At 36.4% G+C, this 23,125-nt stretch overlaps 3 protein-coding genes, 1 non-coding gene and 1 pseudogene across 11 annotated transcripts; 3 read left to right on the top strand and 2 right to left on the bottom strand.

Annotated features, from left to right (window-relative positions):
• The first annotated feature begins 2,566 nt into the window (after positions 1-2,566).
• Positions 2,567-23,106, top strand: LOC116290562 (zinc finger RNA-binding protein). Of its 2 annotated transcripts, XM_089038237.1 has the most exons (15): positions 2,567-3,491; positions 4,243-4,416; positions 5,354-5,675; positions 5,947-5,997; positions 6,663-6,802; positions 7,099-7,422; positions 8,379-8,697; positions 9,307-9,399; positions 10,252-10,310; positions 10,783-10,924; positions 11,707-11,783; positions 13,675-13,770; positions 13,851-13,962; positions 21,836-21,933; positions 22,191-23,106. In XM_089038237.1, exons 1-15 carry the CDS (start codon positions 2,577-2,579, stop codon positions 22,434-22,436), a joined length of 3,168 nt encoding a protein of 1,055 aa, XP_088894363.1. In that variant the 5' UTR covers positions 2,567-2,576; the 3' UTR covers positions 22,437-23,106. The 2 variants fall into 2 exon arrangements, with proteins under 2 accessions (XP_088894363.1, XP_088894364.1); XM_089038238.1 differs by lacking the exons at positions 11,707-11,783; positions 21,836-21,933; positions 22,191-23,106.
• LOC116304308 (uncharacterized) lies at positions 14,025-19,843 on the top strand. Of its 6 annotated transcripts, none has more exons than XR_016121378.1 (6): positions 14,028-14,872; positions 15,210-15,461; positions 15,836-16,088; positions 17,184-17,607; positions 18,348-18,463; positions 19,538-19,843. XR_016121378.1 is itself a non-coding variant. In XM_089038239.1 (3 exons), the coding sequence occupies exons 1-3, from the start codon at positions 14,718-14,720 to the stop codon at positions 16,047-16,049; spliced, it is 621 nt and encodes a 206-aa protein (XP_088894365.1). In that variant the 5' UTR covers positions 14,025-14,717; the 3' UTR covers positions 16,050-16,768. The 6 variants fall into 6 exon arrangements, 1 of the variants encoding a protein (XP_088894365.1); XR_016121377.1 differs by having other exon boundaries at positions 18,945-19,843; XR_016121376.1 differs by having other exon boundaries at positions 14,025-14,872; positions 15,836-16,080; positions 18,348-19,843.
• LOC148906353 (uncharacterized) lies at positions 16,196-19,120 on the bottom strand (annotated as a pseudogene). The gene is made up of 7 exons (XR_016121274.1): positions 18,719-19,120; positions 18,249-18,461; positions 17,760-18,011; positions 17,473-17,644; positions 16,984-17,132; positions 16,514-16,708; positions 16,196-16,329 (listed from the first exon to the last, which is right to left on the bottom strand). The product of XR_016121274.1 is annotated as an uncharacterized LOC148906353 (transcript).
• Positions 19,538-21,398, bottom strand: LOC148906352 (uncharacterized). Its single transcript, XM_089037607.1, has 4 exons — positions 20,774-21,398; positions 20,264-20,452; positions 19,921-20,113; positions 19,538-19,788 (listed from the first exon to the last, which is right to left on the bottom strand). Exons 1-4 carry the CDS (start codon positions 21,083-21,085, stop codon positions 19,538-19,540), a joined length of 945 nt encoding a protein of 314 aa, XP_088893733.1. The 5' UTR covers positions 21,086-21,398.
• Positions 21,686-21,757, top strand: LOC116295891 (small nucleolar RNA SNORD57). The gene has a single exon (XR_004197057.1). It is a non-coding gene; the product is annotated as a small nucleolar RNA SNORD57 (small nucleolar RNA).
• Positions 23,107-23,125: the final 19 nt, after the last annotated feature.

The following is a 23,125-nucleotide window of genomic DNA, read 5'->3' as shown; positions in this document are numbered from 1 at the left end:
CCGGCCTCGCATCAGACACTGGGAAAACTCGAAACTAGAGCATAGTTCCAAGGTCCGTCAAAAAACAAAAACATGTCACAGCTGCGTGAAACAACCAAAGAACAGATGGAAAGACTTTCTTATTGTCAATGTGGAAAATTTTTAGGGAGATAGTAATAATAATGATTAAAAAAACCAAAAAAACAAACAATAGGAATGAAAGTTGTGTTGTGAAAGGTTATAGAATAATTCCGGCAAGATATTACAGTAGTTCATAAGTGTGTGATATTCAACCATTGGAGAACTACCTGCTGCGAAGTACACGAAACAGAAACAAATTGAAATTGAGGTTGAATACTGAATGAACAATTCCTTTTCCATTAGGGTTATGAATTGTTAGGGAAAAATAATTGAATTAAATTCAGTTAAAAAATGTGAGTTTGTGCTTATTCATTTATTTTTGTTCGTAAATATAAAGTGCGGAACTCTAGACTAACTGTGGAACAAATTAGTGCGAAATAAACTGATACTCACAACCAAAAACATGCATAATGTTTATGCGAAAATGTGACATAGAGGAACTAATGTGTAAGTTTATATATATTTTTTGTCCCCTAAAGATATAGGGAAAAGTACAAATAGGAAAGAAAAATAAAATGTTGGATAAGAAGAGAATCGTGAGAGTGTAAAACTGAGGAAAAAGTTTAAGCTAGTGAGTTTATCATTTTCGAAATTAGGGAACATCTTGTTTAATATTGCGAAGAGATAACTAGCTAAAAACTAGTGTGAGCTGCGTCGGTGTTCCTAATGAAACAGTAATGATGAAAAGCTAGGTAAATGTTGAAAAGGTCAATTATGCCACCCCTTTTTCTCTTTTACTTTGACGAAGGACTAGCGTCCGAAACGTCAGTAAGTTTTTTCATCTTTCAGTCACGGTGTATAATTTACCTTTTTATCATTACTGTTTAATATTGTGGTTTGCAAAGTGGAGGATAAACATGATGTCTTGTATCTTACTTACCCTTTACAGAAACAACTGTCAATAGAATCGTCAAGACACTTTTCAACTGTTTTGTGGAGTAGATTCATTATGTGATGTGTTCAGGGCTACTTGCACAAAGTTGTGCTCTTCAATGTTACTTTTCTGTAATACATGTACATTATTAATACTCTTAATCAGTGTGATACGCGTGGGCATCTCTTGATTACATTCAGGAATCCATTCAGATCTTGACTCAGGATGGTCCCTGTCATTGTCATCAACAGGAATGTTGTGTTCTGTGTTTTGGAGTCTTAAAAGTATGCTTTTGTTAGAGTGATTTTATTTAACCCGCGAAAGAAAATAACTATTTAGTTAGTACTAGTTGCTAAACAACAAAAACTTATGGGTCTAGAGTCAGTCTACAGCTAAATATTATGCGTACTATTTTTTAACGGTTAAATAAAATCATTTGAGTCCTAGGTACGCATTGAAAACGAAGGATGGATCATGATGAAGACAGTCTTCTGTTATGTCATTCAATAAGTTTGGCTCATGTAAGGTTTAACTTTTGTATTAATTCTGATTCAATTATGGGTCAATTTTAACAAGTTGTATTAATCATTACGACTGAAAGGGCTACTGAAACAGCTGAAATAGTTGAAAGAGCTAGCTAGAGCTGAAACAGCTGAAAATCATAAAGGCTGTTGTACAAGGCTAAAATCTTGTTATATTCAGAAAGTTTAACTTGTTTGGAAGTGGAGATGACCGATGAAAGTGGAATCAAAGTGTTCGGTTAATTATAACCCAAAGCAAAAATTTGAATCGAAAATGAGGTTTAGGCCTTCATTTACTTATTTCCCATACATTTTCTATAAAAATAGCCTGACAAAGCTACATTCTAACTCAAATGCAACAAAACATCTTTGTACAATTGAAAATACCGCTTCAAACAAACATTTTGTCATTGTACATCAGTTTCTAACTGTTAACTGAAAGGTTTTGAGTGTTAACCCAAAACAAACATTGGGATCAAAACTCATACGAAGGTCTAGCTTTTGGCGCTTTTTGCCATTATTGCTCATTATTGAAAAAAAAATCCTCTTAATATATAAATTGAGTACAATTCAATTCAATTCAGAAAATTATTAAGCATGGACTGGAATTCACAAAAAATGTGACAGTAACAGAATGCAACTCAAAGAAAAGTGTGTTGATGAAAAAAAGTATCGATTACTGCGGTTTTCCATATTCTCAGACATTTCAATGGGTTGTTGCGCAAAAGGTTTTTCGCTGCCGCCAGTCAAGAAAATAAAAGGTACCGACTAATTATTTTTGATAGACGGCAGCGAAAAACCAAATTTCAGCTTGCAGCTCGTAACTTCCGCAAGGAACGACAGAGATCAAACAAATAAGATATCATACAACCCTAATTCTATTAACGCCTTGCTTGGTAACTTCATTAAGAAAGGCACAGGGAACCCAATCTCTAAAAAGTGCAAGTAGTTATCAATGTTTTAATATTTGGGCTTCCTGTGTCTAAAAGCCGGGATCTCCCATGATGCTTTTGGGTGACGTCATGACATTTCACCACGTGTTTTCGCTTTCTCAATTCAAGATGGAGGCGAGCAACTATTACGCTGGTTATACTTCAGGAGCCCAACACTCACAAGGATTCACTCAAGTTCAAAATCCGCCGATTCAGACAAGTTATGCAGCTCCTCAGGCAACTACTGGATACGCTGTTCAAGGCACAGCACAAACAGCTGCTCATTACGGGCCGCCCCAAACCCAAGCACCTCGGCAAGTAGTTCAACAAGCGGCGTATTCAGCTGCCTCGACGGCTTATGCTCAGACGGCTCCTACACAAGGGAGTGCTTATGGCTATACAGCAAGGCAACAGGATGCTCCTCCACCACCACCACCAACCAATACAGCTTATCAGGCAGCTTCACACGCCGCCTATCAAACACATCCTGCGTCTCAAACCTACTATGAACGTGACGCTTACGACACCAAAGCTAACTACTATTCACAGCAGCCAGCCTCAAGTGTTCAAGGAAGTCAAGGCGCTTACTACGCTCCTGTAGCTACTGCCACTGCTAAAGCTGCTTATCAAGCTTCGGCAGCCACAGCTTATCCAACTCCTGTTAGTGCCACTCGTGTAGCGGCAAAGTCTCACCCGGCACAAGCTTATACTTCGAGTTCTACTGTTGCTTACCCGTATTCCTCTGCTCGAACCAACACCAACTACAATAACCAAGGTTCCTACACTACGTCTACTTATGGCAACTCAAATACTGCAGCTACTGATAGCTATCATCCTCAGGCTTACGAAGCAGCCGTTTATAATGCGGCAGCAGCGTACGTACAGCAACAACAACAGCATCATCAGCCTTCAAGGCCCAACTGGAAGAACAAAAGCGGCATGTCTGGGATGCCGTCCAACAAGCAACAAAAGCCCAAAGCTCCACCAAAACAGCCACAAATACACTACTGTGATATTTGTAAAATAAGCTGTGCCGGACCTCAGGTTTGTAGTATCATAATGAAAAATATTGAATTCTTTTTGTTGTGTGAGAAATGCCGTTTTTCATATATTTTAAGTTGCTAGAATTTGCTCAAAGGATTTGTATGAATGAATAAAGGTAAAGCGTTTGTTCCCAGTCTTTTTAAATTCTTCAAGTTTGTAAAGGTCCTATATTAATACCTTTACTAATAGATAAATATATAAGATAAAACCAAAAATTGCTTAAAAAGTGCAGAACATAACCAGAAATTTAAAAAAATAATTTCTCAATAATAAGCTTACATCATTCGACCCACAATTGTGATAGTATACATTATCCCAACCACCCCCCCCCCCCCCCATAAAAAATCTAGCAAGGTTGTTAACCTCCAACAAATATAACCTATTTACTCCAGTTTTCCATTGTATGTCCTCTTATGTACTTTTCATCATCTAGCCATCAAAATATGTTGTAGACTCCCTCCAGTACACCTTGAGAGTCTGCAACATTTTGATGGCTAGATGACGAAGGTTGTGGTATTAGAAAAACTAGAGTAAATTGTTTTCTTATCACAAAAAATTCAAAATTTTGCTTCAAAAACAACAGTAAAATTTGAAAGAAAAACGTGATAGAAATTGCATTTCAAGCTTCTAGATATCAAATTTTCTTCTTTCCCCCAAACCCCCTAAAACAAAAGAAGCCTTATGGCCCCTTTTTTGTCACAGACAATTAAAAGAAGTAAGTTCGATTTTCATTGTTAAATATATTTTTTAGACTTACAAGGAACATTTGGAAGGACAGAAACACAAGAAAAAGGAAGCTTCATCTAAAGCCAAACCAGAGGCAAATGCCAACAACAGTAATTCTTACTGTTGTGAGCTGTGTGACATCACATGCACTGGTGCTGATGCATATGCTGCACATTTGAAAGGGTCAAAACACCAGAAGGTAATGCAATTTTTATTGCCAATCTCAATAACTTGGTTGGGATAATAATTATAGGATCATCAAAATCAGCTTTTTTAAAATCATTTATCTTAATGCACATTATGACAACCTATTACCTTGAGGCATCGGCAATAACTTTAAGGATATCATAGAAACTAAAATCAGCCTTTTAAGATCAATTTAAAATCAAATCTTGTTTAATTCTCTGTATGGCATATAGAGCTAATGTAGAACAGTGAATCAATGGCTGTGTGTAGTAATTGTGCTCTTGCCTTGAACCTTTGGGACCTTAGGTTTGCAATATATACAGTATGAGTGGCCGTGTTGTATGCAATATACAAGCTCGAGGCATAGGCTAGAGTTTGTATATTGGATACAACATGGACACAAATACTGTATATTACTTATCAAACGTCTAGGTTAGTTCCTTTGTGCTTCGCTAATATTTTCAAGATAAAAGTGAATCTGGCCAAGAAAATCCATCTTGAAGTTTATGCCAATGAACAGGATTCTGTATCTGATTTACAAAACTCTTCATGGTCGTGATTTCTGTTGTGTTGTCCTCATGAATTATTAATGAGTTTGATAAGATCTGATGTGAACTCACGTGGAATTTAAGGGCATGGGTCTTTTCTTTAATTTGAGGATTTTTCTTTGTGTTCTACCTCTGCTGTACCCAACATACTAAAATACAATTCAGTTCTGCCCTGAATTAGATCTGCCCAGGTTGTTTCATGTTTGATAAATTAAGTATGAAATCTAGAACAGTTTGAAGTAATCTTTAACAGTGAAAGCATGATACTGTGACCATGTTCTCTAATCAGCATTTAGATCAGAGAAAACACAAGACAATCCTGCAATAGCTATTTAACAATGGCTGGGACAAAGGTTGCCATACTTTTGGGGTTGTACAATACTAACATTAATGTTTATGTAGGTTGTAAAACTACATGTAAAACTTGGCAAACCAATCCCAGAGATTCTGCCAATTAAAGCACCAGAACCAAAAGAAAACAAAGAAGGTGAAGAAAAAACCAAAGTAGCATCAAACAACAGAAACCAAGGAAGGAAAAATGCAGCCAAACGTCCAGTAGCTCCTAAGATAACCTTTGTAGGTGGGACTAAATTGACAACAACTGGTGTAGTAAAGACTAATGATGCTTCTGAAGGGTCTACTGCTCAAGCTGGTCAGGCACAACAAGGTGCAACAGCTGCTGGAAAAGATGAGGAGTCATTAGATTCCTCTGCAGATGGTGAAGGTAAGATAAAAGTTGTGAAAATCACAAAGGCAAAGAAAGCTTCCTAAATGAATAAATGATAACAATCTGTTAAAATAAATAAAGATAAACATTGTTGCCAACCATTTGGGTTGCAGAGCACTTCTTATTATACCAGACCAACCTTTAATGCAACAATGTCGTGTTAAAGATTGTCTTGTGTAACTGTCAGCTTTAGTCCATTATATTGTTAAGTGGTAAATTTTAAATGTCTTTCTGGTTAATGTGGTGTTATTTTTTCTTGTATGATTAGAAAAGTTTGATTTGGCCACATTCACTGGTGTGGATAAGAGCAAAATTGTTGGTAAGTTATTGGAGTCATTGTTACATTATTGCTTTTCCATTCTAAAATGTGAAGTTTGCTACCAACTTCAATACCACACCATGTGCATTATTTATTAGCCATCCAACTTTTGACATTGAATTCTTATTTTTGTTAACCTCTTTAGATAATTTTGTTGTAAAAGTATTTTCTAGTTTATCACCCTGTAAGCATGATAACTGGCCAAAATAGTTTTTGCCTTGTCATACCTCATTTTGGGCTCAATATTACTGGTCAAGATGACCGGCAGAGCAAAGATTTGACTGCACAAGTACCAATTCGGGCTGGAAATTGCCAGTCCTTCAATGATGTTAATAACATTCTAAATCTGTTTACCAAGCCAAATACATAGGAAATCAGTGTTTTCATTAATTTTAGGGTCAGAGATTGGAGAATGCTCCAGTAACTTAACAAATTCTCTGGCTTAAACTACCTTGATCATCTTCTCCTATTTTTTCAAAACCATTGTTTTCACCCCTTCAATGAGGGGGGGGGGGGGGGGTGCTTAATGAAAATCCTTGGGGGTGCTGGTGGGGTTAATCCTACTGAATGCTATACTTTTAATAATATTAGTTAACCCCTATTTATAGTGGTACATGGCTAGATATCGTCAAAATTGTTAATTAATCTTTAATTTTTATTTCCAGGCTCAGATTACCTTGAGGAGATCAAGAGTGATGATGGCAAAGTTGTCAGTTTTCAATGCAAACTTTGTGAGTGTAAGTTTAATGATCCAAATGCTAAAGAAGCTCACTTGGCTGGTCGTAGACACAGATTGCAGTACAAAGTAAGTGTTAGAAAATGGTAGTTGTCATTCCCTTTTTACTATATCTTTTACCATGAATCCTTAACATAGTGGAGCAGGAACTTTATTAAGGGTTGGAGATCAGAGAACGCTCCATTAACTGAGCAAAAGACTCTGGCTTAAACTATCATGATATTTTTCTAAGTATTATTTTGGTTGGTGGTTTCATTATTTCAAAATGGATATAAAAACCTTGACAGATTTCTTCTGGATATTTCTGCTTTGTAAACCTGTATGTGCATGTGTGTTTTTAAAGGAATTTCTTTTTTTCCTTTCAGAAAAAAGTTCAACCAGATTTAGTTGTGGAAACCAAACCCAGCAACCGCAGACTCAGCAAGACACAAGAAGATAAACTCAGGCGCCAGTGGGAACAGGAAAACCTATGGAGATGGAGAAGGGATGAAGAAGCACGCTGGCATGAGGAGGAAGCGCGAAGATGGGAGGAAGGAGAATATCTTAGAAGGATGGAAGAGGAGAGGTTCTGGGAAGAAGAGCACAGACGCAGGTATGAAGGAGACTTCATGGAATGGAGTGATAGAACCCTCCCTGGTTCTCATGCACCAACTGGTGGTGTTCCTCCAAGACTTATGGATGCACCTATGGTAAGAACCAATTGGCTTTTATTTTATCCTGACGCAGCTAAAAATAATATTTCTGAATTTTTGAAATCTTAAAGAAAAGGTAAATTGATTAAAGTAAATTTGTCTAAGAACTTTTTTTTTTTTTGCCAAGCTAACATATTGTCCATCTTCAGGGCAATAGTGGAAAAAAACAAAACAACTTGCGCAAGCTAGTGATAAATTGACAGTTAGGGGGAAAACGCTATAGATGAATTCTTCAACTTTAACAACAATAGTGGAATGTACTAAGCAGGGGCTGGTCCAGGGGGGTGCTTTTTTAAAGCCAAAGAAACATTTAGGGTGCATAATATCTCGTTATACATTTCTTTATTTGAGACACACCTTTAATAAATTCCTTGATCTGTCCTTGCTAGGGCAAGGAAACACAACAGCTGAAGAAAATTATTACTAATTAATAGTAATCTTGGTATTGTTAGTAATATAATTATACAGCTTCTCATTAATCCCATATAGGTAACCAGAGCTTTCAATAGGAGGCGGCAACCGGCGATTTATTGCCGGATACTTCTGCCTAAACTGTCGGCTATTTTCGACTTAATAGTACACATAATTAATAAAAGAGGGGTCTAAAATTCCATTTATTGCCCCCTAATATTTGGGAATAACTGCTTACTCCAAAAAATATTGAAAGCTCTGGGTAAATGTCCAATTATTTTCTTATTTGGACAGGTCTTGTTGATACGAGATTCATTAGGCAGCTATATAATTAATAGGTAATGGGATTTCATGCTCCCCAATCAAGAAATAATTAAATTCGAAAAATTCCTCTGACTGCCAAATTGGACTCGGCCTACGGCCTCATCCAATTTTGTCAGTCCTCAGAATTTTCCTCGTCCAATAGCATGGAGTCCTATTACATATACTAATAGTAAAATGATGATAGTAGATTTTACTAATGTGTTTTATTTCATCTCCAGCCTCGCCCAAGATTTGATTCTGCCGATGATCGCATGGTTATGGCAAAACACTCGGCGATCTACCCAACCGAATCAGAACTACAAGCTGTCCAAAATATTGTGTCTGCATCAGAAAAAGCCCTCAAGTGTGTGTCTGATGTAATTGCTGAGCAAGACAACCCGCCGATGGAAGTAGAAACAGCAGCAGCAGATGTTGAGGTTAAGGAAGAGGTTAAGGAAGAGAGCAAACCTGAAGACAAGACAGAAGAGGCTGCTGCTGAGAAGACTGAGGGGGAAACTGAGGAAGAAAACAAAGACCCTGCGAAGCAACAAGCACCTCGTGAGTACAGTAGAGACTCCACTTATTGGTTACTTTTTAAGTGACCTTTCTTCCACTTACCATTCTTTGAATTAACAGACTTCCACTAGGCTGATTGAAGCCAGAGAGTGAGGCCCACTTGCAGTATTGTACCAAAGCTACTTGTGAATAAGGCCTCAAAAAGTGTTTTGCAACCAGTATAAGCCCAATGGTACTGAATATGTGAGCGCTCAAAATGCAGAAAGCAGCCCAATAATCAGTGCAAAAGGCTGGTTTCAATCAGCCTAGGGGAATCTATCAATTTGCAGATGGAAAATTGGACACAGTCACTAGAAAACTACCTTGAGACACCTTGAACAACCAATCTGTTGATTATCAAAGTCCCAAGAAATGGTTTTGCTCTAATTTATATCTCTATTTTACTGGCCATTTGTCAAAGACCAAAGAATACTTTTTAACTTTATATTTCTATTAAACAACTATCTTCCATGTAGAGGTCAGTTGTCAAAGCCTTAACCACATTTTCGAGCTATAAATTTATACTTCTATTTAGTGCCCATTCTTTGTTTAGTAGCCACAGTAGTTTAACTGTGGAAACTTTAATTACTATTGTTTTTCTCTTTATTTAAGGTGCCCTGAAAGGTGTCATGCGTGTTGGAGTACTAGCTAAGGGTCTGCTACTAAGGGGCAGACTGGATGTTGATTTAGTTGTTCTTTGCCACAGTAAGTAAATTCTATTTAAGAAATTATCTTCCATGAATACAGATAGTGTATAATGGTTAGGATTTAAAATACTATCATGACAGCAGCTGTTTTGAAGCTTTTGATTTTTTGGATTCGGAAGTTGGATGCTTTGGGTGGCATTTTAAACTTGTAGGCCATTCGACCTTGGAGCTTCCTAGATCACTTCAACAGGTATTCAGGATGTGTTTTGATATACACCTCTAATGAATGCTTTGTGTGAAACATTGATGTGGTTGTGACGTTAGAGCTTTGAATACTTTAAGAAAGTTTGGTATGTAGAAGTTAACAGTCTGAATTGAATAACCATGGTCACCTAGAAATATTCCAGGAATGTTCTATTGTTCTTTGGCCAATCAGAATTGACTTTCTGACCACAAGATAATGGCAAGATAACACTAAGTGTTCTGATTGGTTTACAAAGAGTCTTGAAATTTTTCTAGGTCCCCATGGTTTTTTGATTAGCACTGTAAACTTTTGTCTAAAACTTTGCCAGTGACTTTATTTTTACACACTAGCCTTCAACTTCTCCCAACTTGACTTTGTGATTGTATTAAGCTATGTTTACACTAAAAACATTTGTTAACTGTGAAAAAAAGAATGTAATGCTTTATTGAGATTTGATATCTAAATTATAGAAGTGAATCGGCATTTACATGAAGGTTGGCTGACGCTTCATTTTTGGAATTTTCCAGGAGGGGAAAGGGAATTGGGGGGGGGGGGGGGGGGCTGGGGGGTTGTGAATAAACTTGTTCCTAGCACTAATGCTACCCTATCTTCATGTTAACAGCCCAAGTTACCAAGGAAATAACTTCTGTTTGTGTTTTTATACAGATAAACCTACCTTGTCGCTTCTGAAGAGAGTGGTTGATCTCCTTCCAGCTCAGCTTGAGGTAACTACAAAGTTAACCCATTGTTTCAACCTTAGAATAGATTTTATCAGTCTCAATTATTTTGTCCCAAGTTTAAAGTTTAAAGTCAAAACGTGGATTTTATTATAATTTTTCTTTCAAATTTTCAGATTAATAGATATGAAATAAATTCCTTTAAATTGCATCTTTCATTTATTTCCTATCTCGTGCATAATGATTGTCAGCTGAATCCCAAGTTTTCAATCCAGATCTTTCTCGTGGTCAGCACATGGTGGTCAGTGTTTAACCACCTTTTGGAGCAGATAATGAGATTCAGATACTGTTTTTGGCTGATTGAAATATGAAAATTAAAAAACAAACAAAACAAAAAAACAAAAACAAAAAAACAAACAAAAACAAAAAAGAAAACAGTGAAAAATTAAATCATGTTTGGTATGTATTTTAAATGTCTGCTAACACTTAATTTGACATTGGTCTTTTTGTTTCTTAACAGAGAGTAACAGAGGAAAAGTATGAGATAAAAACACTTCCTGAAGAGTGTGGACTATCAGTTAGTACTACCACTGAGCCAAAAGTGACTGTCTTGGTTACTCTTACGTCACCTATCATGAGGGATTCAACTGAGCCTGTAAACGGTAAAGTATTAGTTTGATGGGGAGGCTACTCCACCCCTTAGAACTATCGTAATGGGCACAGGAAATGCTTCATAACCTTGTGACCATTAGCCTGATTTACCTTGCTTACCGATTTGATTCTCTTACTCCATGAGATTAAGGTTTCCAGTTTAGTGGAGCAGTGTAAAGGATAAAGGCATGGACAATTTTGAAGCATTTGTAGACTTTGGTACATGTTTGGTAATTCTATTTTTACATAAGACAAGGGGGTGTACATATATAAACCACATGTACATATATGTATCTAGTTCACCCTCTCTTCCATCCAACCAGATTATTGTTTTACCATATCCCTAAAGTCAAAAGCTTGTACTGAAGGTGTCCAAATATATATTGTCCATGTTTTTGGACCTCACATTGAGTTTGCTGAAAACTGAAAAAAATAAGTTTAAAAGACTAAAAATTCCCCTCTAGTTTCCCATATATATGATAACTGTTGTTGTCAGCATTTGTGTTAGTGTTATTTCACCTTTGCAATCCTTTATATTCAATTATCGTGGTAACATTGGTGTTAAGTGCTACCTTAAATATTAACAAAATGCTGATGATTGCAAATCTTCAGTATTGTATGTTCAGTTACTATGCAGATGGATATTCAATCAAGTCCTGAGTAAGGAAGGGAAAGCTAAGAGACACCAGCTAGTGCAATGGCAGGCCCTTTGACTTGTCTTTGGGCTAGCCACTGTCACTAGCAGTGTGTCTTGCCGCTCTCTCTAACCAATCCAACTCTCTACATCTAGCAGATGATGAACCTGACGTTCTGGACAGGCAAAAATGTCTTGATGCATTGGCTGCCTTACGACATGCTAAATGGTTCCAGGTTCGCGCTTCAGTTTGTTGTGTATTATGAGAGGAAATGTCACAGTGACGTGTTGAACAGATGCAGACAGAATGAACTTTGAAAAATCATTCAACAGTTTTCCACAAGATAAAAACATTCCTATTTCAAGCAGTACTTTAAATTCAAAATTCAAAAATATCACCTAAATTGGTTCCTTTTTATCAATAATTGATATGAAAAAATTGGATGTTAAATTACATGTAGAAGAAACATTTTAATCTTTGATAATAATTGATATGTTGAATATTTCAAATTTCATTCTATCTGTGCTCAAATTCAGAGTATGGACATAAGTATTTTTAAGATTGGCCAGTGAAGGAGGATAATACATTTATAGGTCTCGTAATCTTTTTTTTTCATTTCTTGTGCACATTATTAGGCCACCTCACAGCATGTTCACTTCGTTACTGGAAAATTAGACTTTTTTTCTAGTTTTCATTGCTTGTCCTCTAGCTGAACTTCATTTGCCAATGTTTTTATCATTGAAAAGATTTTTGTGTCGCAATGTTCAAAAATTTGATTTACACAGCTTAAGAGTGCTGTGAGTGTGACAATTCCTCTTCGTCTTCAAACAGACAGCGCAACTGCCAGTTTTCTTAAAATTCAAGGCAAACTTTTCATTATTCATGGTTAATAATTAATAATTTGGCCACCCTGATTTATTTTCCTGTCATTTACCAAATTAATATTTTCCTAGATTTTGAGAACTTGATTTTGAAAAGTTTTGCAAGATAACTTGATTTTTCTTTCTCTCTCCTTATTTTTGCTTGCTACTCTGGGACTGGTTATAAAGTACATTGCATTTTGTGATAAGAATTGAAGCCTATATTTTGTTGTGAAAAACCCTTTGAACCTATGAAACCTTACTGTACCTCTGTTGTTATCCTTAATCCTCTAAGGAACTCAGGAATAGCATCAAATTTAAAAGTAAATTTCTAACATAAAAATTTTGACAGAATATAAAGAAGACTGGTGTATTTGGCTTCTTTTAAAGATTTTTCTTATATTATAATGCTAGAAACACCAGTCATTACAGCTTTTTTTTGTTCTTAGAATGACATTTGTTCAATCTCTAATCCCCTCTTGCCATCATGTTTGCCACTTCAACCCTTTTTGAAAATAAATGCATATTTATTGCCCAAAATAAGCAATTAAGATTCGTAATACCCACCCAATTTTCACATTTCATAGCTCCTTTTGATCTAGTTCTTGTTAGCAGATGAAAATTTATACCTTTAGTAAATCTTGAGATTAAACTGAGAGTTATCAAGACTGCTTCAAAGAAGTTCACAGCATTCAACAGTTTATCACTCAATCCTTGTACTTTATTACTAGTTGCTTATCGGAAATGGGATTAGGTGTTATTTATGATTAAACATTTAATCCAAAAAATTAAAATAAATTGTCTTTTTGCAAAGTTCTTCATGTTTGGCAACTAAAATTAGCTAAGAAGAAGAATATGACCTGTTTCTGTAATTGTTTTGTATTTCTAAACTCTTTTCCAACAATCATCTAAAAGTTTCTATCAATTGGTAATTTTGCTAAATTCACTTGAGATAACCAAGGATGTTCTGTCCAATGTATTTTTGATTCCGTCAAATAAAGTGACAAAACTTTGCAACAAAAAAAGCACGGATATGGAAGTAGTTACTGTTTGGCAGCGACTCTACCTTGGTTTCTCACTTTATTGTTTTATCTCTTTCATTCCTTATTGAACATTTTCTGGACAAAGACAAAACACTCTTATATAGCAAAGTGCCTTGCATTATATACTATATGATATAATTACAGTTGATGGCATTATACATCAATAATGAATGTTAATACCAGCTCCTAAGATTGTAGTCTGATTGGTTCTGTTTTATTTCAGGCAAAAGCAAACAGTCTTCAGTCGTGCGTGATTATTATTCGCGTTATGCGTGACATGTGCCAGAGAGTGCCAGCATTCAGTCCAGTCACCGACTGGGTAGGTATAATAGTTTTACCAAGAGGCAGAAGTACATATGTTTTTCATGTCATAATACTGGTCTGTTTAATATTCATTAGGCACTGGAATTGCTGGTTGAAAAGTCTCTTAGCAGCAGCGAGCACCCACTGGGTCCTGGTGAAGCCTTCAGGCGAGTCATGGAATGTATTTCATCTGGACTCTTCCAAGAAGGTAGATAATAAATCTTTTATTTAGAGAGGGTAGCACTAAATAGAAAGCTATGCTAATAAACTTTTGGCCCTCAAAAGAATCTGATATCTATATACCTATTTCAATAAAGTTAGACACTAAAATCTAAAAAGCCAAGATCAATGGAAAAATTTCATGTCTAACGAATAAGGCTTTTGATATGAACTGCAGTTTGAACATGCTCACAGGAGCTGAAACTGTAACTGGTATATAAGTTACAAAAGTGGGATGCAGTGTTTTCCCATTTCAGATCATGGTTCACCTTGTTTTTCTTTCTCCATAAAATCATGTTTCAAAAGTCAATTCATCCTTGGAACAAATGCCACAGGTCTATTAGTCACCAGGTGCTTTGTTCATTTAAAGTGCCCCTTGGACGAAAATTGCTATCTTTTCGTACAAACTTGAAACTTCGTCCAAATAATCCATACTACCCTATTAATCACCTGTAGAAATTTTTTCTTCATATTCCGACGGGAAGTTTGAAAATTTTGCGTTTTTACTACCGGCCGCCATTAATTTTTCATCTACACGGCCAAAAGGATTATTTTCGGTCAGCGGTGTTCTCGTGACGTCATTTACTCTACTCATTCCAAAACGCTGGCGTCTTTCCTCTTGTTTCTTTGTAAAGTTAGAGAAGTTAGAAGCTAGTTTACTGTAGATTTTTTTAAAGTTTTTATGCTCATATCAGCGACCGAGTACGATATTTTCCTTGTCGACCTTTCTGTTGCTTCAAAAACATGGAAAATGTCAACAGCTTCGAGATATACGACTGTGAAGAGCTCGAACCTATTGCCAACGAAGAAGAGATCGCTGAGTTCAACGAGCAATCCAGAATCGAGCTCGAAGAAGAAGAGATGCTAAGAAGAAGATTTTGTGGGGAGTCCAGGCAATGGTAAGACACTTAAAACTTTAATTAAGCAAGGACAAATCACAAGTGAAGTTAAGACGTCTTCGAGAATACGCAGAAGCAGCAAACAAATTTTCATCGGAAGATTAAGGAACGCGTATAAAAACAAGAGCCAATCTGTATGTTCTAAGCTTTCTTGAGTTGTTTAAAAAACAAACTAGTGGGGTTCTTTGTTTGTGTTAGGTGATGTTGCTCTCATTTGAACATTTTTTATTCAAAGGACAAGTGCAAATTATGATGAAGAAAATCCGAGTTTCGTGATATTTCTATAAGGATATATAGGTACATTTGTTTTGATACGATCTTTGTTTTATTTACCTAGGTGCACTTGTTCTAATTGTTGCCTAACTCTAGTGACAAAGCAAGAAGAGTGCTTTTGTTGCAATGACATCATGAGATGCATGGACAAACTGAATGAACTGGATCAACAAGTTCAATGTATTACATGTCACCCTGGCTTTGAATCTGTGTGTCTAGACAAGTATGTTCTGGAAACCGCTGCAGTGGGACTGAAGACAAGAAGGAACAGGAGTTATACTATTCTTAGAGAAAAGGGCTTTGCTAAAGAATCAGAGTAAGTATTGATTGAGCTTTATTGAGGTCTCTTCAGGCTCCAGGATTAACAGAATATTTCCGATATTTTGTTATGCTATGTATACGGTAATAAGAATAGCTGGCAAAAGCCCAAATAATATAATACGAATCATACCCAGAACCAATTATTTCATTGGGACTGAATTAATCCAGCATATGCATTATATGAAAATGAATAATAGCTAGTAGACTTTTTGGCCCAGTACTTCTTAGATTTTGTATTCTGTCTACCTATGCTTGCATTCAATATGCTAATACACCTAGCATAGTATATAATTATTTTGAAATTTGTATCGTAATTGAATTGATTATGAAAAAATCAAAATGTTTAATAAATACTCCTTCATCTTTCAGATTTCTTCGATCTGTTGCATACAGACAATTTTTTCGATTCATATGGGATTTCACTGGCAATTCAAAAAGACTACCTCTGCCCTGTTGTGTTTATAATAGCATACGAAGAGCATTTCCATCTGAAGATGGAAGTTATAAAGGCTTCCTGGAAGAAGACGAAGGACAAGTAGTGTCAGACGAAGAGTCAGAAAGTGAAGAACAATCAGATGAATGAACTGAAACTAAAACGAATCCTATGAACAATAGTAAGATAGTGAGTAATAAATCTTTCAAGAATATGTTATACCATCTGACATCCATAAGCAAATTCATAATGGTATTCAACATTTTTTTGATGATTTTTTACGATTACTTCATATGCTACTGGTTATATAAACGGTTGCATTCCTCTTTGTCATGGCCCTTCATTGGTTGCCCGCATTTTCTGCAGTGAGGTGCTCTTCTGTCATTTCGTGCAGCATTTCTTTCTTGTGTCAAGTTTTGCAATTGTTCCTCTGAAATAAAATTATATAAGAACCTTAGGGAATACAGAGACATTATTCATTCAACAATTACAAAACCTTCCATGTGAGGTACTATTCTGTTACCATTTTTATGCAAGTGTAATTCTAACTTTGCAAATTTTCACCTTTTTTAATATTGAACAGTCATGTTATTCTAGAAATACGAATATATTACCTGTACACGTGGGTGGGACAAGTTGTGTTTCTTTTCCTTTTCTGTTTTGATGCTTGTTAATTGCCTCTTCCTTTGTTTCTTTTTCCAACATACTATGCATAGGTTCTGGCACACTCTCCTCCAGCTCTATTCTCAACTGTTTAAGATCAGCTCTAGGTGTTTCAACCAGGCATTTGAATATATCGTCCACATAGTCTGAAATAATATGAATAAAGTTTGAGACATTTTTTCTCTTATAGTACAGATTTTGAAAAAGTTTACAACTTTGTTTACTTATTTCATTTTTTTCCCTAAGAACTATTTAATTGATAGAGCATTACAAGTTATTTACTTTTTGTGGAGTTGGTATAGAACTTTTCCACTGAACTATTTCTGTTTTTCTCACTGCGACCTCCTAGAAAAAAGTTTTTTTTTTTTTGCACTTGTTCTAGTTCATGGGAAAAATCAGATTTAAAATACTTTGTACTTACCATAATTCTGGGGTACTCTCACTTCACGAACTGTCCCTTCCCCATTCTTGTATTTGGCATAGACTACTTTCAACTTCTTATCTCCATGATCATCAATTTTTGATTCTCTGTCACAATTATAGTTAAAGTGAAGGGCAGCTAGTATTGTCCTGAAAGGAAGTACATTTAACCATTTTAGTTTCTCCTTTTGTTATTTTTAGCTATTGCTGTAAAGGAAGGACAAACTTCAGTGTTTTGTATTGGTGGAGTGCGTTTAAACCTATATTGGAAAAACATCATATGTGAAAATGTAGTCTTACCTGCAGAAGCATGAATGAAATGATAAAAGAAAGACATGAAAAGTCTTTTATCTCTTCATTATTTCTTTTCACTAAATTAAATATACATGCTACTGCTCATTTTTCATATGACAAACTTCTTGCAACAAGGTGCAAATCATTGGTAAGGGAGCATCAATGTACAAATACTGTCAACAAACAAGTAACTTACCTACTAAACATGCCCAAATAAGAGAATGACAGCATCTTTGGCGCAAACTGGTTGACCACAGAGTGAAAGCCTTCTAGGGAGCTTGTTTGTGCAATGGGAGAAGCATTTTTGATTGCTTTGCTTAGACTGACTTTGGTGAGTTTTTCAAATATCTTTTCATATGCCTCTGAACCTATGGAAGTGATATTCAAATTATAGCATGGATAATTTCATCATAAGGTCTATTTAAATTATAGCATGGATAATTTCATCATAAGTTACATTAAAAATAGCATTGTCATATTTACTTTTAGTGAGCCACACTCTAGGAGTAGCTAGGATTCCATGTGTGCATTTATTGAACAGTTGGTTTGGCAGGCCAGTGTGTTTGTTGATGATGTGATAGAGGAAGGCTTGGAATTTTGCCAACTTGACTGCACCTAAATGCGCTGGTGTTGACATTACTGCCCAATAAAAATGCCGAACACATGCTTTACGCCAACGACCTATTACTTCACATGATTTTTCTTTGGCAAGTTTGGTGATGATTTTCTGTATTTCTAAAAAAACAAGTTTTCATAAATACAAGAACAAGAAAAATGGGGCAACATTTTTTAAGGACATCCAATCATTTCCACTAAATAAGTGATATTGTGTATCCTTGTTACAGCTTTTCTCTTGAAAACATGTGATTAGTGGTGGGGGGGGGGGGGGGGGGGGATCAAATTTGGCTTGAAATGGAAACAACAGTTAATGCCAACACAATATAGGTATGTGTACTATACACTACCACATACTTTTTGCTATGTGCCATAAATCAAAGTAATGGCAGATTGTAGGCTTTCCATTGTCTTTGCATAATTTTGGACATTCTTCTTTCATCCATTTGGTGATAGATGTGTGACGGTCTGATATGAACTGTTTTATCAGCATCCTGTGGTGAGGAGGTACATAATGGACCTTTGGTGGCCAAGGAATTCCATTTGGGAACTGCTTCCAGCTTCATTTGCCTGTAAGAATAAAATCATGAGTCTAATAATAAATGGCCACTAACAGAAAACAAATATTCCCTTTAATATTGTTATTATATTTTTACTATTGTTGTTATTACATTTAGCTGTACTAATAATAATAGCAATGTTATAGTAATAATATTAACAACAATAAGAATTAGAATAAGTGGAACTTAGTAAAAAAAATATAAGCTATATCCCCTCCCCCCAATCTGTCCCTGTAGTTACAAATTATAAATGTGATCAAAATTCACCTGAATGAGAACTATGTTGATGATGAGGCCCAACGTACAACAGAAGATAGTATAAGTGCCATATTTGGCCGAGTGTCCCATGCTATCATGGCGAGCATCTCCTGCCAAATCCACTTCTACCCCATTTAATTTGTCTATTAGACCTTGTTGGTACTGCCGCCAGAATGAGACAATTGCTGGTATTAACAAATGTCTCTGATGATAATAGTAGGTCGTTTCATTATAGACCATTACGTTGATGTGCCTCAGCACCAGTAGCACTTTCCTGATGGAGGCCCCAGCTGTCAAAATGCCAAAACTTAAAAGAATGTTTACGGCTGGGAATTTTCCCAATATTAAGGGCTGACTAAGCCAAGTGCTGGTCTTTTTGCATTTACTGCAAAGTGTAGTGACAGTTATCATTGTCCCAGTCTGTTTCGTGGAAATTGATGGCTTGGGGTGACAACACAGGTGGCAAAATTGAAATAACAAGAGCAGGTTAGATAGAAACACAATACACTTTGGTTGCTCTCTACAATCTTTTCCTTCTGTGGTCAATCTGAAGTGGGGGAAAAAAAATAAAAAAAAAAATATATATATATATATATATAAACACTGTGATGACTTTTCAAGGTAAAAGCCCTGCCCCCCCGAAATCATTCTGGGGCTACCATAGAGTGTTGCTTTGAGTGCTTGCATAAAACATTCAGCAACAAGTGAAATTCACAGGATCAGTGCAAGCACTCGAGTATGATTGATGAAAGTTAATACATTTTATATATTATATTATTATGAATGATGTGGTGTATCAACCTTGCTTAGCGCAGTTTGTGCTTGTAGTTACCTGGGGTCAAGATTGTCACTCTCGGGGTTACTATATTCTGGATTGTCTTCACCCAGCTCATTGTACTTGCCATCATTGGCAATGACGGGTTCCTCCTCCATGGCCACTTCATTGTCTTGGTTGAAGACTTTGTCAACTTCCCTCTGTACTTTTTCCTGCCACTCAGGGTCACAGATATCCTCCTCCTCAATGTCCATTTCTTCATCATCAGATTCAGGTTCATGATTGTAATTATCAGTCTGACATCCTATTTTTAAAATGTTGTGCAAAAAAGATAAATAAATTTATATTTCTTTGATATACTTTCATCGTTGTCATTATATCATCATTATTATGTAATATTTATCAATATTTTTAATGACAATAACCTCTAGCTTACCTTGTGAAAACACTGTAGACTTTTTAGTTGCTTGTTCAAGAGCAGCAAGCAGCTGACTTTCTGTTCTCTCCAACTTTTTCACCTGTGTCTTCATGGATTTTAAGTCTGCTTTAAGTTGCAAGACTTCTGTTTGTAAGTACACACATTCCTCACACGATGTGGACTTGCTTGTTGTGCTTGGGACCAGAAGTTCCTAAAAATGATAAGCAAGAATTGATTCAGGTCGTTCATGATAAGTATCACTATAACAGAGTAACAATGTAGCTGAGCCTTAATATACCTACGCTTTAGTTTTCATTTTTTGTTGTTGCAAAATCAAAAAAGTTATGTATATGATCATTACCTCTTCATGTGTACTCTCAATTCTGGTATTGTTTTCGCAGTCCAACCCGAGGTTTTGTTGTTGTTCATTTTGGGGCGACTCCTGGTCATTTCGGTCTTCAACTTCGTCCACTTCTAGGTGACTATTAGCAGCCATTTGTTCAGCTTCTTCTTCAACATTTTTAGCAGGCTGAAGGATGTTTTTGAGGGCCTGAAAAAGACATTCAAAAAATACTTCCATTTTCAACGAGGCCAATTCATTGAAGCAATTGTTCCACAATCAAAATAAAAACGCCGACGAATAATTGTTGCTTTGATATGCCGCACTAGTGAATTTTTGAAGCAGCCGCGCGACATGTTTGTCTAGAAGAAACAAGTTTTCTTGTAAAGGCCGTCGTTCACATGTAACGCTTTGATTGGTTTGACGAATAAGCAGATGCTTTTTTTTACTTTTGTGACATGTCAAAAAAATGTTTCATTTACGGATAATTGATAACGCAAAGAAGAAAAACAAAGTTTTAGTTATACTCACGTGGCGGCGGCTTCTGTCACTGACAGAAGTTTCTTGTTGCTGCTCTGAAAGCCAGATCGTTGGAGTTGCTCTCGGAAGCAAACGTCTTTGCATTCCCTCGATATGTAGTGCCCTTGCGAAAACCTTTTCTTCAAAGTGTAGGGAGCACACAACGAATCTTCCTGGCGGGTTGAAGTTCGCCCTGTGAAGACGCACAAACCTTTTCCATTTGTCGCCGTCTTGCTTGTTTTTCGGCGAATAATGCAACGATATACCATTCGATTTGTTGGCGAAATTATTACAACCAAAAACCACACAGCGATTTGCTGGCATTTTACTCGCCGTGAGCTCTCTAGAAATTATTTGTAACTATAACACGAAAGTTTGACAGAGTTTGTATACTGATTAGCCACGAGTGTTTTGGAATGAGTAGAGTAAATGACGTCATAGCCCTCACTCATCCCCAGTCTTCTGAGCCAAATCATTGATCAAGAAAATTAATGGCGGCCGGTAGTAAAAACGCAAAATTTTCAAACTTCCCGTCGGAATATGAAGAAAAAATTTCTACAGGTGATTAATAGGGTAGTATGGATTATTTGGACGAAGTTTCAAGTTTGTACGAAAAGATAGCAATTTTCGTCCAAGGGGCACTTTTACATAAGGACGATTTACATTGAGGATTTGTTACTCTCTTGAGAACAAATACATCAGTATAAGGCTCAGGAAAAACGTCGAACTTCACATGAGCCGAACCTAATGGAAACGATGGATAACAAGTCGGTTTTCTCATGTGAAGTTGACGTTTGATCTTAGTCTAAGCCAACTTCTCAAGCATTGCTAGTAAGCAATGGTTGTCGCACGTAGTCTGAAAATGGAGAGCCTGCACAAGTTAAACCATTTTTATGGATATTTGTATTTGTTTTGACCTGCATTCCTATATGATGAAACTCTTTAATTAACCTGACCATCTGTGGAGGGTCAAATCTGATTTAATGAGCCTGATAGGAACAAAGTGTAAAACCTGTGGAACTGCAAACTATTTTTGTTGTTTATTTATCACAATATACATTTAATTTTGTTCAGGTGGGCCAGGGCTGTGCGACCCATGTGAAAAAGAAAAGGTAGATGCCTCTGCTGATATAAAGATGCAAGAAGCAGAAGATTTGACTACCGCAGCTCAGGTAAGTTTGATACCCTTGACAGGAAGCCAGGTTAGCCCTTTCGTGCTTGGGACAGGTATCGAGGATTCATCCGCAACTACGAATTTTCGTGCCACGGCGTTGCGTAAAAGCTTCTGTTAACCAATAAAAAAGTAGTTGTCACTGTTGTAAGTTTACTCGATGAAAGGAAAAAAGTGCTACGATTTTAGCGCAAAATTTCTCACCAAATTAAATGATTGCTCATTATCTCATTTAACGAATACTCTTGACTTTTATAGCACGCCCTTCGTCTACAAGCCTTCAGACAGCTTCACAAAGTACTTGGTATCGACCCTCCTCCTCCAATGCCGAGATACCGTGGACGATATCCACGTGGAGGGCGTTTTAAGAGAAGACGGGAGGACAGTGGCCAAGGAGACGAGGGAGCCAAGAAAGAGAAAAAAGAAGGAGAAGGAGATGCGACGATAGAAGTGATGGATACAGTCACTGAGCCTAACGAAGCGGCGGCAAAAACTGAGTCCTAGAGGCCTCAGTACGAAGAAACGTCCCACGTTGTGTTTAGATCTATGCACGAGAAATATTTATGTAGAATAGTGATTGGAAATCGCAAGTTGTTTTGAAATTCGATTATATGTTAAGATCAACCCAGGAAAATTGGTTGACGGCCCAAATTTGTTTTTCACGAAAACTTTAACCAATAGCTTTTGCAGACTCAATCATGTCTCTCAAGACAGCTACAATTATAGAACCTGTACCCAAGTGTTTCATTGCACGCCTTGAAACAACACAGTGCATGTCTAGTTTGGACTTAGTAAAATCGAATTACTAACCCTTGTTTTTATAATTAGGTCTGTATAATGCTAGGCTTTGGCTCACTAGAGTAATAACCATCTCGCCGTCTGCTAGTAACAAATACTTTTAATATAAAGTATCCATAACATTTTTATGAATCCAGGGCTCCTGCTGAATCATAGAGCCATCACAGGCAATCGGTGCTTAATTTACTTCTCTCTCACTCTTAATACGTTAATAGAAGTGTTTATAAGAAACTAATCTAGTACATTGTAGAAGTTAGAAGGCATTTGTCCCATCTGTTTTAAAGATCATTAGAAGCACTCTAACAAAAATGGGATTTTTCAAACTTTTGTCACTGTTATGTTAAAATTATTTTATTAAACATTTCTCAGTTACCAATTACTAGTAGTTTAAGGTG

Source organism: Actinia tenebrosa, unplaced genomic scaffold (genome assembly GCF_029948245.1).
Source record: "Actinia tenebrosa isolate PJP-AT-01 unplaced genomic scaffold, QUT_ActTen_1.0 PGA_scaffold5__44_contigs__length_20552954, whole genome shotgun sequence".
In the NCBI taxonomy this organism is placed as follows: domain Eukaryota; kingdom Metazoa; phylum Cnidaria; class Anthozoa; order Actiniaria; family Actiniidae; genus Actinia; species Actinia tenebrosa.
The sequence above is the reverse complement of the archived record's forward strand: the minus strand, read 5'-3'. Positions and strand labels throughout refer to the sequence as shown.